Source organism: Myxocyprinus asiaticus, chromosome 1 (genome assembly GCF_019703515.2).
Source record: "Myxocyprinus asiaticus isolate MX2 ecotype Aquarium Trade chromosome 1, UBuf_Myxa_2, whole genome shotgun sequence".
Lineage (NCBI taxonomy): Eukaryota > Metazoa > Chordata > Actinopteri > Cypriniformes > Catostomidae > Myxocyprinus > Myxocyprinus asiaticus.
Genome location: NC_059344.1, coordinates 16,961,003 through 16,977,622, shown reverse-complemented (window position 1 = coordinate 16,977,622; position 16,620 = coordinate 16,961,003). Strand labels below are relative to the sequence as shown.

The 16,620-nt window shown below is 37.7% G+C and overlaps 1 protein-coding gene across 1 annotated transcript in view; it reads left to right on the top strand.

Moving 5' to 3' along the window:
- The window catches only part of LOC127450161 (dedicator of cytokinesis protein 11-like), a 121,170-nt gene that overhangs the window by 4,837 nt on the left and 99,713 nt on the right, over nt 1-16,620 (top strand). The window contains exons 2-8 of the mRNA XM_051714052.1: nt 8,358-8,474; nt 9,097-9,186; nt 9,334-9,416; nt 9,510-9,570; nt 13,420-13,515; nt 13,844-13,978; nt 15,956-16,121. Coding sequence (XP_051570012.1) covers nt 8,358-8,474; nt 9,097-9,186; nt 9,334-9,416; nt 9,510-9,570; nt 13,420-13,515; nt 13,844-13,978; nt 15,956-16,121 — 748 coding nt within the window. The remainder of the gene's footprint in view (nt 1-8,357; nt 8,475-9,096; nt 9,187-9,333; nt 9,417-9,509; nt 9,571-13,419; nt 13,516-13,843; nt 13,979-15,955; nt 16,122-16,620) is intronic.

Below are 16,620 nucleotides of genomic sequence, written 5' to 3'. Positions count from 1 at the left end.
GGAGAACGTCCGGCCATCAGTCCGTGAATTGAAGCTCAAGCGCAACTTGATTATGAAGCAAGACAATAATCCAAAGCATAGGAGTAATTCCACCTCTGAATGGCTCAAAAGAAGCAAAATTAAAGTTTTGTAGTGGTCTAGTCAATGTCCTGACTTGAACTCGATTGAGATGCTGTGGCAGGTCCTTAAACGGGCAGTTCATGCTCAAAAATCCTCCAGTGTGGCTGAACTAAAGCAGTTCTGCAAAGAAGAGTGGGACAAAATTCCACCACAGCATTGTGAAAGACTAATCTCCAGTTATCGGAAGTGTTTGGTGCAGTTGTTGCTGTTAAAGGTGGCAAAACCACCTGTTAAGTTTAAGGGGGCAGCCTTATTTTATGAACATTACGTGACCATGGCAACATTTTGCTTCATTACACATTTTACTGCAGTTTCCCAGTGAAACGTCCAGTGGGGGGCGGCAAAAGCGATTGAAAAAGTGTCGTAATCAGACAAGATTCTAAAGGTGAATATTATATGTATGTTTTAATGAGCAAAAGGTACCCCCCCAACCTAAAACTTTAACCTAACCAATGGTATCCTAAAAGCGGTATTAATTTTTATACAGTTTTTTGTTTTGGTCATAGTTTTTTGAAAAACATGTCCTTTAAACATGTACTTTAAAATGTGTCAATATTTCTTCATGTCGTATTCTGTCATTTTAGTCAGTTTTACTCTGACTAAAATGGCATATCATTTTAGTAAATGAAAATAATATCCTTAATGTTCAGCGTGTTTATCTCGCGCAGCTCAAGCTGGGAAATCCCCAGCATACTGGATTATTGGATTAGATGAATCCATATATAATATCCTCTTCTATAAACAGATGTTTTCCTAGATGTTTCTTCTTCAGTTTATGTCTTGCACTTTTTCTCATCATATTTTCGTCAACAGTATGCTTCAATAAATGTTGAATTATCATCATGATGCATCTTTTGTGTCTCACGCACCTTAGGTTGGTTTTGATAATGCAACAGTGTTGACACTTCAGGGGAAATCAGCCTATAAATGGTTTAATTATAATTGTCCTTGCACATTAAACTGTGATGGGAGAAAGCATTTTAATAATGAAAAGAAAATTACACACTTCAGCTTTAAAAGAGGGGCCTAAAATGCTCGGAACATCAATGAAACAGGATTGCAATGACAAAATGAGACAAGAGTTTATCAGTGTTCACTTATGCAGAGGTTCAGAGGGACGCCATGGCAGTTTAGTTCAAACGCTGGTATATGTCAGCATATATCAGCTGTGGTTAGAGCTCTTTCTGTCTGCTGAACCAGAGATAGACTAGCATCTGTAAAATGCATTAACCACCCTGGAGACGAGCTCCAGCTGAGGATTCTGTACAGCTTTCAAACTCTTTAAAGCCTCATACTTTGTCGCCCTTCACTTTTTTACGTTGCGTTCTTGCATACGGAAATAACATTGTTGAAACATGCTCTGCACCAACGCCCATCTACTTGTGAGCACCAGTTACTAGCTCATCCTGTGGTTTAATGGCCTCTGATTCTTCTTCTTTAGTTCCTCTCTGTCTTTAACAGGGTTGACGTTGTTAACAGACAGGGTCTTTTTTTTAAATGATCTGTGGTGTTGTGATTTTCTTTGTCGAATGGTTAAGGTTAGGTTATGTTTGGCTGTAGGAAGCTGGTCCTTCATCAGTTAGTTAGTTTAACATCGGACCTGAGATTTTCACCCCTGGTTTAGAATGATGAGGTAGAGAACTTGGAATAAGGAAGTTGATGCTAAATAGGTTTGACAGGGCAGTTGAGACAAAAAAGAGAAAGCGCAGACACATGCCAACAGAAGTGAGCTATGTTATGCTGTGGTTTTTTTGCCTCTCTTTTGCTGTAACACATGACAGGAAGTTGCTTCTGAAACACTCACATTTGTTGTCAACTCATGTGTATGTGCTTGAGAAACAAATGGGACATTCACCTATAAGAGATTCTATTGATATGTGTGTGTGTGGTGTTAAAGCTTCTTTGGTTCATACGTGGGCCATTATATCACCCATGATTTTTTTTAATTTTTTTTATTTTTATGAAAACAACATTTTCTAAGACATTTTGTTTGAGTATTTTAAACTAGATTTGCATTTCCTGAAGGGAATATCAGTAATTGCAAGACAGCAAAAAAATAATGTTCAAAGGAATAATTCACCCCAAAATGAAAATTCACTCACCCTCATGCCATCCCAGATATGTATTACTTTCTTTCTTCTTCAAAGATTTTTAGAAGAATATTTCAGCTGAAGTGAATGGATACCAAAATTTTTAAGCTCCAAAAAGCACATAAAGGCATCATAAAAGTAATCCATATGACTCCAGTGGTTTAATCCATGTCTTCTGAAGTGATATGATAGGTGTTAGGGCTGGGCAATATGACGATATAGTATATTGTGGTGATTATATAAAGTGTCAGTCAACAGAGATTTATTGCGATGTGTAAATATCCATGTGCGCAGCGTGACCGTATCTTATCAGTGGGCATGCTTCACGTGAATCTGAAACCAGGCTTGAGAGGGGAATGATTTCGCCGGTTATTAAATTTCAGAAAATTCTAGGGAACTAAATGAAGAAAAATTTTGTTTTTGATTTTTGTTTCTTTTTATGCCCTTCTAATGGTGCATGTTCTGCAGCAAGGTCTGAGCTAGATCCGGCATTTTGATCTTTAGTGTAGGCAACTTTTTATCTCTTTGTCAGATGGTGGGATGCTCCTCAATAATTTTGCTTGGGTCAGTCCGCCCTTAATCGTGTTTTGCCGCTGGCCTGGGGGGCGTCAGAAGTTTCAGCAGAGACACAAGAGCAATCTAGATGGGGCTATAACTCCCTAGCCTCCCCTTAGACCTGGTCATTTTCAAGATGATAAAAAAAAAAAAAAAGGATTAGATGCAAAATACTTTAATTTCGTCTCTTTTTGAAGTTCAACCGGAACACATATTCCTTTGATTTTGGTTTAAATATCCACAAAGGCCTGTGTGATTTTATAGGTTCATGCCCCACTGATCCTGTCAAATCTGAGCCGCTTTAAACCTGAGAAACAATGGGCGCATTTACTTGGCCCCAAACTTTGGACAGAAGGCACTGGATGCCCATTTTTGTTGAGTCTGATCCTGACCTGAATGAGGTTGTGTAATTAAGATGGTTGCATGAAACCATAACTTCCTCACTTCATTTCTCAAATTGCTCCTTTAGCAAAGGGAAAGAGCTGCACAGTGATAAATGAGTTGTTCGCTAACAGAGGTTACAGGCAAGTCATCCGAAATGTCATCTGTTAGTTGTTGGAGTTCACAGTGTCCGGGCGGGCAGTTCCTTTTTGGTGCTGTGCAACATGGTTCGACAGAGTGAAAAACACAAACAAAAAAACAACAGGGTTAGGATAGGTGAGATATTCAAAATGGTTCATTAATCATGTAAATTAAATATTAGGGTTGAGATTAAAGGGGATAATTCACCCAAAAAATGAAAATTCTGTCATCATTTACTCTCCCTTGTGTTGTTAAAAACCTGCATGACTTTCCTTCTTCCATGGAACACAAGGAGATGTTTGGCAGAATGACATCACAATTCATATGGGGGGAAAAGATGTTAAGAAAGTGAATGGTGACTATTGCTGGGTTTCAAATGGGTTTGGAACTACAAAGGGTAAGTAAACACACGACAGAATTTTCATTTTTGAGCAAACTATATCTTGGCCTAATTCCTGTCTCTTCTGTCTTTACCACATGTTTTGTTTTGGAGGAAACACTCCTCCCCTCCATGGACAAAGCTCCTCAGATGAGTGTCAGACCATCTGTTTAAGCTTTATCACATGATTCACCTTCATATTAGATGTTTTTTGAAAGCTCTGAACCTTTGAGAAACACTGAGCAGGACTTTTAAAGCTCCAAGTAATTATACTATCCAAAAAAATCGAATGAATTTCCCGCTATCATCAGTTTTACTCAAACCGCCCATGTCCATGTTACTCTAAAAAAAAAAAAAAAAACCCCAACTAATATAACCAAGGGAACTTATATTAAAGCTGCTCTATGTAAGATTTTTTTTAAGTTACAATAAACAAAAGTTCATTATTGACTTGAGTGAGTACATAAAAAAATCCATGTTCAAAACCTTGTCCTTGTCTTACTCCAATTCACTATGTTAAGTCTACAATAAAGATTTTTACACAGCGGTCGGGACGGATTATACGTCATTCGTCCTTGCGTGCTTACATCATGGCCGCCGTAAGCTCAGAAACTAACCATATGACTCAGTCAGAGTCGAGGTTTCAGGAGTCAAGACTGCAGCGGAGTGAATCCCCCCCCCCCCGATGAAGACCTAATGGTCTAAACATTGCAAGCAAGTGTAAGCTGAAGTATTTTTGGAGTAATAAATCAGTGTATGGACATTTGCCATTTTATCTTTTTAGCAGATAGCCTGTTTAAACAGATCTAAAGCCACAATAGGTACAAGGCAGATCCCCATGAATGTATGCTCATCTCGTTTTGTTTATAATGTACCGATTTCATAGCACAGTAATGTATATTAATTTGTTTAGCGTGTGACCAACTCTCTGTTGTAACTTTACTCCCAAATATACGGTTAAACATTGCTTATTGTAATTGTTATATTGCATATTTCTGCATATTATTTTCATGTACAATAAAGTATTTCATCATTATAATTAAAGGTGTCATGCATTGCATTGTTTATTTATTTAATTTGATAATGTTCACTGAGGTCCACTTATGTTAGTAAGATTTTTTTTTTCATCAAAAATAGTCATAATTTAGAAATAATTGTCCATTTTCTATAGTGTTTTTGGCCCTCTGATTAAAAAGCTAAATTTTCGGGTCATGTCCCCTTTAAGACTTCAGTGTAAATGCCCACTGCTCTGATTGGGTATCATCTTTGCATATGAAATAAGTGCAAACAATCCTATTGTTATCAAGTGTTTTTGTCTTGTTTTCCATTTAAAATTGTCTAAAAATCCTTAAAAGAAGATACATTTACTTGAGAAGCAACATATAAGATATTAAGTATTGCTTTTAGAGAATTAAGAATAAACTTCGAAGAAGTGTATTTTGTATATAAGTGTATTTTTTCACTTGGTTATACTCCTGTGAGTGCAGTAAAGACAAAATATTCTTATATTCAAGATATATTCTCTAAAAGCAAGTCTGAATATCTTATATGCTGCTTCTCTGGTGAATGCATCTTTTTTAAAGGATTTTTAGATATTTTAAAATATTTGTATTTTTAATATTATATTCAACATTCTCAGATAACAATTTTTTCTTCTGCAGTATAGCTTCTAAAGAAAATGTACGTTGTTTTAAAGGAGTTTTAGATATTTATATTGGAAAACAAGCCAAAACAAAAACAAATTAAAAAACGTATTTTGTTGCGGTGTATAATGGGGCGAAGACTACCCTCTCTCACCTTTCTGTTCACTTCAATCCATCTTTAACTCTCAAAAAAACAAACTTTCTCTTTTTTTTTTTTATTAATCCCCTTTTCTCCCAATTTGGAATGCCCAATTCCCACTACTTAGTAGGTCCTCGTGGTGGCGCGGTTACTCACCTCAATCCGGGTGGTGGAGGACAAGTCTCAGTTGCCTCCACTTCTGAGACTGTCAATCCGCACATCTTATCACATGGCTCGTTGTGCATGACACCACGGAGACTCCCAGCATGTGGAGGCTCATGCTACTCTCCGCAATACACGCACAACTTACCACGCACCCCATTGAGAGCGAGAACCCCTAATCGTGACCACGAGGAGGTTACCCCACGTGACTCTACTCTTCCTAGCAACCAGGCCAATTTGGTTGCTTAGGAGACCTTGCTGGAATCACTCAGCACGCCCTGGATTCCAACTCGCGACTCCAGGGGTGGTAGTCAGCGTCAGAACTCGCTGAGCTACCCAGGCCCCAAACTTTCTCTTATTAATAAAGCTGCATATTGCCAGTTTTCTTCACGATAAGAAATGCACCGTGACACATATATTATGATTCAATAAGTCATGAGCCATCACGTTATAATCTAGCTGCAGCAAGTGTGCGCTCGAGGGACGAGCGTCCCCGCGACAGAGTGTGCCTCAGCCGGGTGCAGTTTCAATCTCTCCCTCTTAGATCGGGACACTTTGCTCTGACCACACAGAGAAATGCCAGTTTCGGAATTTGTAATATATATATATATATATATAAATGTATTGTAATACAATTAACATGGATACTCAAACTTGTCTGTTGCGACATTACTGTCGGGTCCAGTATAGTTGGCAGTGCATCAACTTTTAATTTAGGTCTCTCTGCAAAGCCTGTGTCTTGTTTGAAAAAGAATCCACAGCAAGCGAACAAGCAAACACTGTCTTACTGAAGCGATCCGGGACTTCATTAAAAATAAACTTCAGCCACTCTTTCCTCATGTTAGGATCATTAGGAATCAAATGCAAAGAGTCTGTTTTTCCACAACCTGGCACTGCACAAAGTTTTGTAAGCTTTGCAGGCATCTCAAACCTCTTGTTGCTCCAATACCCCTGTGTTTATCCCTTACATGCCGACACTCGTCTCATCACTGCTCTAACCGCGAACCTGTGAGTGGGCCAAAAAGGCGATGATAAAGGCATTGACCTGTTTATGCAGAGGCAGACTTGTACTGATGGATTCATCTCTATTACATAATAGAGACGAGGAAGTAGAAAACAAGTCATTTAGGAATATTGGTTTCAATAAAGCCTTTTTTGGACTAACGCATAAGTTGAGTTCTGAAACTTACAGTATGTTTTTATAGTACTATGAACTCTCATATGTCAAAAGATCAAGGAAAATTGTATTTCTCAATGCGTGACACCTTTAAATCCTTGTTTTGAGTTTTTATATTATAGTCTTACTGTTTGCAGTGCATAGACCTACCATTATAGTATTGTGATTCACTTGCATTGTCAACTGAGGCTGTAGATTGTTATAAAAAAATTAAGTGTCTTCAGTATATCAGCCATTTCACGAGTTTCACGTCTTGAATTAATATGTGTAGTACAATACAAACATTAATGTGTATTATGGAGTGGACAAAACACTTTAATAATCATATTAAAATACACTAATTAAGAGTGTTGTTTATCTTCCTCAAAGTGAGTAATATATCGGTTGAGTAATATATTGGTTCTAAATGTTTAAGCGAATAACATAATATCAACCTGAAAATAGCTCGTCATGACTCCACTCTGCAGGTAATCTCTGAGTCTTCAAACCATGATATTCATGTGCCACAAGAGCAGTGTCGAATCACAACTGATGTAAAGTGTTCCTCCGCAAGTAACTTGCAGTTTTATGCTTCAGCCGCTAACCCTAGCCAAAAGTTACATAGTGTAGCTTTAACTGAGTTGATTCAACTAAACTGAGGTACGATGATTCAACTGAAGTGTCTTACTTAACCCATTTGTGTTGGGACAACATGAATATTTTTTGTTTGGTAGAAGATTTTGTAGTTCCCAGGATGCTTTGCATAGGTCTCGAAAGGGAGAGAAATTTTAAAATTAAGTGTTATTTTATGAGTCTTGTGCAAGATGAATATAAAGGGGAGACTTGTTAGTGTTTACGTTTTTTTTTTTTATGTTGAGATTTAGAAGAATTCTGTTATGTTTTAATTTTGGGGGTTACCATCATAGTGAAGATTTGAGCCTAAATTCAGGACTAATATTTCAAGTACACTACATATCGATTTATTAAGTGTGCGATTGCTGTTCTAACCATAGCATATTGACTAAGGTGCTTCCCATCAGCATGTATTTAGCATGCTAATATTTCCTGTCCATAGCTAACATATCACCAAAAGAGTTTCATTTGAGTTATTTTGACAATTTGTTGTTGGGTTTACTTGATTCAGTTAGATTCTCTCTACTTGAAGTATTTAAGTTCAAATTACATGGTCATTTTAATTTAAGAAAACTAATTTCAAACATGTAGAACCAATGTCCATGATTTAATCAAGTTAAGCCAAAGAGTTATTTTTCTGAGTGATGGAGCGAGAAATTGGAAGTCCTGCAACCAGGAGGTTTTGTGGAAGGTTGTAGAGGTGCCATGAGAGGTGTCAAATTCACTGGCAAAGCAGTAACATCATTGTACAAACTACACTAAAAAGCACAACATATCAGTCCAAAGTCAGATTAAATCCAAATAATAACATTGTGCATTGTTTCATTGCTTTCAAAAACAGCAATAAAGAATGGCACTAGCATTTGACAGCACAGGTCTGTTGAAGGCCTTGATGTAGATTGCAGATCCATTTCACTAATGTGTGTGTGTGTGTGTGTGTGTGTGTGTGCGCGCACAGGAGCAGCCGAAGATCATCGAGCCGCTGGACTATGAAAATGTGGTGTTCCAGAGGAAAGCTCAGATCCACAATGATCCACAGAGAGACTTGCTACTGTGGCCGGCTGATGATGTATCAGTAAGTCACTTCACAAACACATTTTCTGCATTTTAGCTCATTTTCAAAATAGTCCTCAACTTTGTGCGGGTATACCCAAGAATCTTATTTGCAGGGATGGGAATCATAACTAATTTAATGAGTCAGATTCCGATTCCTCTTAACAATACTTTTATTTAGTACTTACTGTACGACAAAGAAATAAATAAAAGAAAAGAAAAAAAATTGTCATTTTCATCAATTAATATTTTCACAGAACAGATTCTTAAAAAGTAATTTAGGTTACAGTAATTATTAACTTTGTAAACAGATTACACCCAACACTGTTCACAATGGCTTGCACTTAAACCTTAAAGTTCTCACGTAAACAACGCAAGTTCTTGGGTGAACATGTAAACACGTGAACAAACTTCTCTTATACGCTCATGAACATGCAAAGAAGAGTCAAATGGGTTTGGAACGACATGAGGGTGAGTAAATCATGACATAATTTTCATTTTTTGGTAAACTATTACTTTTAGCAGTGTTAAAAATGTTGAAACGTGTAAACGTTGGACTTTGGTGTGATTTTGGTTTTAATAAATGGTAATTTTATATAGTACTTATCTACTGGATCTATTTATCCATCTTTCTGTCTGTCTAGGAGGCTCAGATTAATCGTCAAAGGAGAACAGTTGTTCCATCAGTACCTCAAAATGCTGAGAATGAAGCTAAAAGCCTGTTCGCCATAGAGGTACAGATTATGCAGAACTTCTTGCTGCCCAAACAAGAGTGAATCCTGCAGTTTTCCAGACTAATATTTTCCAGTCTTTTCCACATATTTATGGGTACTTGTGCTCTAGTGATTTAGTAACTGAGCAATGCTTTCTCTCTTTGCCAGTGCATTAAGATGTACAACACTGACTGGCACGTCATCAACTATAATTACGAGGCGTACTCAGGAGATTTCCGGATGCTGCCGTGGTATGTTGAAGTTTGCATTTTTTCTTTTTGCCAAAGGTTTTTTGCAGAGCTATTTTCAAAAAATTGCCTTAAGCTGCTTTTTCTGTCTTGCAGTAAAGGGATGAAGATGGAGAAGCTTCCGAGTCAGATGTTTGAGGTTGATGAGGGGGAGGAGGTAAGATGTTAAAATGCATAATATGAGTGAAGAACTGAGTTCAGGAGAACATCATGCTATCTTACTATATTCTCTCATTGTGAAAACGGTTTTCTGTTTTTATCTTGACTATTTTCACAACATGACAAGCTAACTGCTCAACGAATGCGTATGAAATGACAACCATATTTTGTTTATTACTGTTAAAATTTTGATGAAATCAAAATTCAATTTTTTTTTTTTTTTTTTTTTTTTGTGGCTTTTACTCCACCCAGTGTTTTCTCTTCTTGGAAAATGTCACTCCTTAGACGCTCATTTTGTAATTGTCATCAGATGCTTTCGATAATGAGAATGTCCTGCCCCCTAATATCACCTGCTTCTGACTAGCAATAACAAGTTGCAAATCATGTTCATGGCTGTGACGTGCTGTTTAAAAAATAGGAAAATAGAGAAATAGATTAACACAGTAAAGAAAACTGCTCTTATCAAGCAATTTCATAGGGTTGTTTACAATCTTGTTGGCAGATTTTCACTTCCACCAGTAGTCTACAGTAGTGGCCAAAAATATTGGCACCGTTGGTAAATATGAGCAAAGAAGGTTGTGAAAAAAATCTGCATTGTTTATCCTTTTGATCTTTCATTCAAAAAAGTTACAAAAAATCTAACCTTTAATTGAAGTAGAACAATTGAAAGAGGGAAAATATCCCATTATTAAATATTTTTCTCCAAAACACATTGGTCACAATTATTGGCACCCCTAGAGATTCTTAAGACTAAAATATATCTGAAGTATATTCCCATTCATATTTTACATTTTTAGTGCGCCTGGGTGACTAGAAACATGAAATTGTTCAGCCATGACTTCCTGTTTCACAGAGATATAAATATGAGGTAACACACAGGCCAAATTCCCTTAACCATCGATCACAGTGTTAGACTAAATAATATATTTCTGATGTGCGGCAAAAGGTTGTTGAGCTTCACAAAATGGGAAGTGATTATAAGAAAATAGCCAAAGCATTGAAAATGCCCATTTCCACCATCAGTGCAGTAATTAACAAGTTCCAATCAACTGAAGATCTTAAGAATCGGCCTGGAAAAGGGCGTGTGTCTATATTGTCTCCACACACAGTGAGGAGGATGATTCAAGTGGTCAAAGAATCTCCAAGGAACACAGCTGGAGAATGACAGGAATTAGTTGGGTCTTGAGGTCAGAAAGTAAAAAAAAAATAAAATAAAATAATATATATATATATATATATATATATATATATATTTATATATATATATATCAGACATCACCTACATCACCACAAGTTGTTTGGGAGGGTTTCAAGAAAAAAAAAAGCCTCTGCTCTCATCCAACAACAAACTCAAGTGTCTTCAGTTTGCCAGACACTACTGGAACTTCAAATGCGACTGGGTTCTATGGCCAGATGAAACAAAAAAAAGAGCTTTTTGGCAGCAAACACCAGAGTTGGGTTTGGCGCACACAGAGATGAAGTACCCAATGCCCACGGTTAAATATGGTGGTAGATCTTTAATGTTGTGGGGCTGTTTTTCTGCCAGAGGTCCTGGACATCTTGTTTGGATACATGGCATTATGGACTCAAATCAAAACCTGATTGCCTCTGCCAGAAAGCTTACAATGGGCCCTGGTTGGATCTTCCAGCAGGACAATGATCCAAAACAAACATCAAAATCAACACAAAAATGGTTCACTGACCACAAAATCAAGGTTCTGCCATGGCCATCCCAGTCCCCTGACCTGAACCCCACAGAAAACCTGTGTGGTGAACTGAAGAGGAGAGTCCACCAACATGGACCTCTGAATTTGAAGGATCTGTAGAGATTCTGTATGGAGGAGTGGTCTCAGATCCCTTGCCATGTGTTCTCCAACCTCATTAGGCATTATAAGAGAAGACTCAGAACTGTTATCTTGGCAAAGGGATGTTGCAAAAAGTATTGAATAAAAGGGTGTAGGTGTGAATTAACACATTATCATCCTATTACTCTGTTATATGGATGTTAGAGACAACATTTTTCTGCATCTGTGAGGCCATAATCATATGTAGAGATAAAGGCCAGACGGTCAGTACAGAGGCCCATTACATGGAACCTGACTCTCATGCTCTAATAATAGCCACACGCTGAAATGTCCAGCAGATCTGGATAAAATTAGATGAAAGGAGTGCTGATTACAGGGCAAACAGATTGCTTCTCCACCTTTTGTTTGTGTATTTGTGCATGGGTATGTTTTAATCTACGTGTATGTGTCTAGACTCGAGTAATCTAGACTTTTTTACTTTGTAAATTCCTTTATTTTAATTAAATTATGTTTAATGAGTCGTCTAAACACGTATGTTGAACACCCAAAAAGGCGTAGGTTTTAAAGGGTTAAAGAGAGAGACCAATAATTAACTAAAACATACAACAATAAGGCCAATACATAAAAATAAAACAATTCAGTAGCTACTATACTATAAAGTCACCTGTCACATTAAAACTTTTAAATGAATCTTGTAGATCTCAGCCCTTCCTCAGATGCTGATTTAATGCATCATATACAGTTTAGCTTATGACTTGTCATTTTATTTGCATGCACACATACATGTTTACAGTATAGCACACACATAATTTATTTCATGCCCATTTAAATTAAACAGTTAGCAAAGTGACTTGAGAGAGAGAAAAGGGTGCAAGCAATTAATCAGCCTTAGAGGGGCTGATAGAGAGAGAGAGAGAGAGAGGGAATGAGAAATACTAGAGGAAAGAGGGGAGAAGGTCATTTGGACAATTATATTACAGTGGAGAGCCAGAGAAAAGCACATACATAAAGGATGCCAGGCCCTTTCAATTAGATTAGACAGGGTTACACACACACACACACACACTTGTAATCGCTTGTGGTCTTGAATACACATATTGATTGCATTTAATACATTTGTTTTCAAGCAACTTTAAACTTTGTGTGTTTGTGAAAGCACAATTAGTGTGTTTTGCTAATGTGTGTGATATTTTCTCATCATTTACTTCCCCTCATGCCATCCCAAATGTGTATGACTTTCTTTCTTCTGCTGAACACAAACAAAGGTTTTTAGAAGAATATTTCAGCTCTGTAGGTCCTCACAATGCAAGTGAATGATGATCAGAACTTTGAAGGCCCAAAATGCACATAAATGCAACATAAGTATTCCATACAACTCCAGTGGTTAAATCCATGTCTTCAGAATGATATGATAGGTGTGGGTGATAAACAGATCAGTATTTTTGTCCTTTTTTGCTATAAATTCTTCTCCCTGCCCAGTAGGTGGTGATATGCATGAAGAATGTGAATCGGCAAAAACAAAAGAAGAATGTGAAAGTGAAAGTAAAGATTTATAGTAAAAAAACCAAAAAACACTTAAATATTGATCTGATTTTTTACACACAGCTATCATAGTGCTTCTGAAGATATAGTTTTACTCACTGGAGTAAAGTATGGATAACTTTTATGCTGAATTTATGTGCATTTTTGAGCTTCACATTTTTTATACCCATTCACTTGCATTTTATGGACCTACAGAGCTGAAATATTTTTCTAAAAATCTTCATATGTGTTCAGCAGAAGAAAGAAAGTCAAACACATCTGGGATAGCATGAGTGTGAGTAAATGATGAGAAATGTTTCATTTTTGGGTGAATGATTTGGGTGAAAGTTTCTATACAAGGGATAGGTGGCTTATTTGCATGAGTGTGTGTAAATAAAATGTCAGAAAGGCAGAACACAGAGTTCTTATTTGAGTATTAGATTTTAAAAAGCAGAAAGATGCATACAAATATATTGTATTCAGATCAGTTGCTTCATTAGATGACTTTGTGTATGTGCCAGGATTCGTCATCTCTGTGCTCTCAGAGAGGAGGTGTAATGATTCAGGGCTGGCTACAGAAAGCCAACATAAACAGCAGTCTGTCTGTCTCCATGAAGGTTAGTGGAATTATCTGCACTCTTTATAATGGAGATCAACAGAACTTATTCAGTCCCATTACTTTGTAATTGACCAACATAATGTTTTTATATACCATTATTATTAATAGATAATATGTAATTACTGAACAACCTCATATTAGAAATGTGGTTAAAATGTTGGTGAGATTAACTTTATTAGTTTTAGCTTTATTTATTTTGTTTATTAGTTTAAAAAAAAAAAAAAAAAAAATTATGCAAAATGAACAATGTAATGAATGTATCACATTACGGACCGGGGACTCAAAGCTCAATTTCTCTCCTGTTTTTTTTTTTTTTTTTTTTGCAGGTGTTCAAGAGGAGGTATTTCTACCTGTCTCAACTTCCTGACGGCTCCTACATACTGAATTCATACAAAGATGAGAAAAACTGCAAAGAGTCAAAAGGCTCCATCTATCTAGACTCCTGTATAGATGTGGTTCCAGTACGTGCTTGGAATTTGACAATTTTATACAGGCATTCTGGGTGAATGGTTTTTGTGGATGTCTGATGATGAAGGGTTACAGTAGTTTGCTGGCAGAGGTCTTGGGATAGTGTACATAAAACACCTCACATTTACTAATCTGGGCCTCATGCTCTAATAATAGCCACACACTGATATGTCCAGCAGATCTGGATAAAATTAGATGAAAGGAGTGCTGATTACAGGGCAAACGGATTGCCTCTCCACCTTTTGTTTGTGTATATGCACATGGGAATGTTCTTATCTATATATATATATATATATATATGTCTAGACGTGGATAATATAGACTTTTTTTTTTTTTTTTTAACTTAAAGAAGGTTTATGAGGAGATTTGTTAATGTTTAATGTTCTGTTATATTGGTATTTAAAAAGAGTCTGTTAAGCTGGAGTTTTGGGGGTTACCATTGTGGTGAAGAATGGTGCTTGTGCTCAGGTTGAGGATGGACTTTCACTTTCAAGTGATACTTGATTTGAGAGCTTTTTAGTTCTATAAGCAGTTGTAGTTAAACTGACAGTGCAGCAGTTTCACTGTCCTTCCACTTGCTCACCTGGCATATACTAATGATTACCAAAGTAAATTAAGTTGGACCAACATAATAGAATTATTTGAATGAAACCTTAGTAAATTGAGTTTCAATAACCTATGAAGTTGAGTTAAAACTACTATAGTACATAGATTTGACCTAATCCAACTAAATTGTGTTGGCTCAATGAAACTGACTTAATCCAAATGAAAGACACTAAATTGCTTGTAAAAACATTCTCAAATTCAATTAAGTAAGGTGTAATGGTTCACAAGATGGGCAAGGAGGAAGCTGGGACCGGCTTAAACATTTAGACATTTATTTTACAACTTAAAAGACAATACCAAATGCACTGCTTCCCCACAGTCACGTTGCGCACACACACACACAGTTTCATGCGTGTCTCTCTCCCCATCTGCCACTGTCTCCTCTACTTAAATACTCCCATCGCCCCTCACTGGAATGCAAGACCGGTGTGGCACACAGGTGGAACTCATTCACCACTTATCTTCCCGGCCCGCTCGGCCCTGCCCTGCTCGCCACATACCCCCATCGCCAAACTCAGGCTGGATAATTCTCCGGTCTGTGACCTACTCCCCCACCCCCCCCATTTCTAAGGATGGAGCGCTGGTACATCAGGATGGTCTCCGGGTCCGACCCGCACATGCCTGGGATTGGAAACAGGACGCAGGGGGGGAATAGAAAGAGAGAGGAGAAAGCAGAGAGAGGAGAGAGAGACGGGCTCGCCTGCCCCGAACACGTTGTCAACTGGTCCTCCGCCCCCTGGCAGATGGCAGCGGTTCCTCCGGCGGATGGCAGCGGGTCCTCCATCCCATGGCGGACGGCAACAGCTCCTCCACTTCCTGGCGGACGTCAGCGGTTCCTCTGGCGGATGGCAGCGGGTCCTCCATCCCATGGTGGACAGCAACAGTTCCTCCGCTATTTTTATTTGATTTAAAGTTTTAATTAATTGGCGAGTACCAAAAATGAAGTATCGATACTCATTCTCAAAAAAAAAAAAAAAAAAAAAAAAAGAAATGGTATCGGGACATCCCTAGTTTGCATGTTAAAAACACGGAAATTTGTCAGATTGTTTTTTGATTGTTACATTAATGTTGCTGTGTTTTAACCAGCTTTGACAAAGTTTTTCATGGCAGGGAAGAAGTGAATTTGGCAGCTGGAAAGCTAAATTCAACTCATTTTTCCTGCCTGTTTTCAGTATACTGTAGAGGAAAATGTCTGAATTTGATTTGAAGGCAACATATAGCAGCCTTTAGGCTAGGGTCAGATTTCAGGGACACAACTGGAGGAATGTGATTTACGGGACACAAATTATTAGTACAACCACAAACGGCTCTTAAAGTGATGGCATTAAATTCCTCCACTCACTGACGCAGCACATTTCTTGCAGTGTCCTAAGATGCGGCGGAACGGCTTTGAGCTGAAGATGCAGGAGCGTTACAGTCACTATCTGGCGGCCGACAGCGAGGCGGAGATGGAGGAGTGGGTGAGCATGCTGAAACAGGCTTTACTGGAGGACAGGAGGAACGGATCAGAGACCTCAGAAGGCTCTCTAGGTGATAAATGCACGCATAAACACAAAGTTAACATATATCTACTGTATATCTCCTGTAATGCTCAGTCCAGTTTTTCCATCACAAAACTGTCGTTAGACCAACACCATTACTTTAATGATGTCTATTACATCATAATCAAAGAGAACATGATGTCACTCCTACAATGTCAACAACAAGAAGTTGTTAATTTGCTGGTCTCTCTGTTTTGCCTCCATCTCCAAACACACATCCCCCTCCCACTCACTAAACAACCAAAATATTTCTCATATAGAGGGTTTGTATAGAAATAAGCTGCACATGAGGAAACTCTGGCTTATTTGCCCTGAACTACTTCCTGAAGAGATGCATAGTTCCCATTCTGACCGTTCCAAGTATAATACAAAGTTTTTTTTTTTTAATTTTCTGTGTATTAGAAATAGGCACATGGAATAATAATACACTTTCTATTCTGAGTGTGTTTGTGCAAATGCTCTTTCATTATAGGAGACCTGCTCTTTTG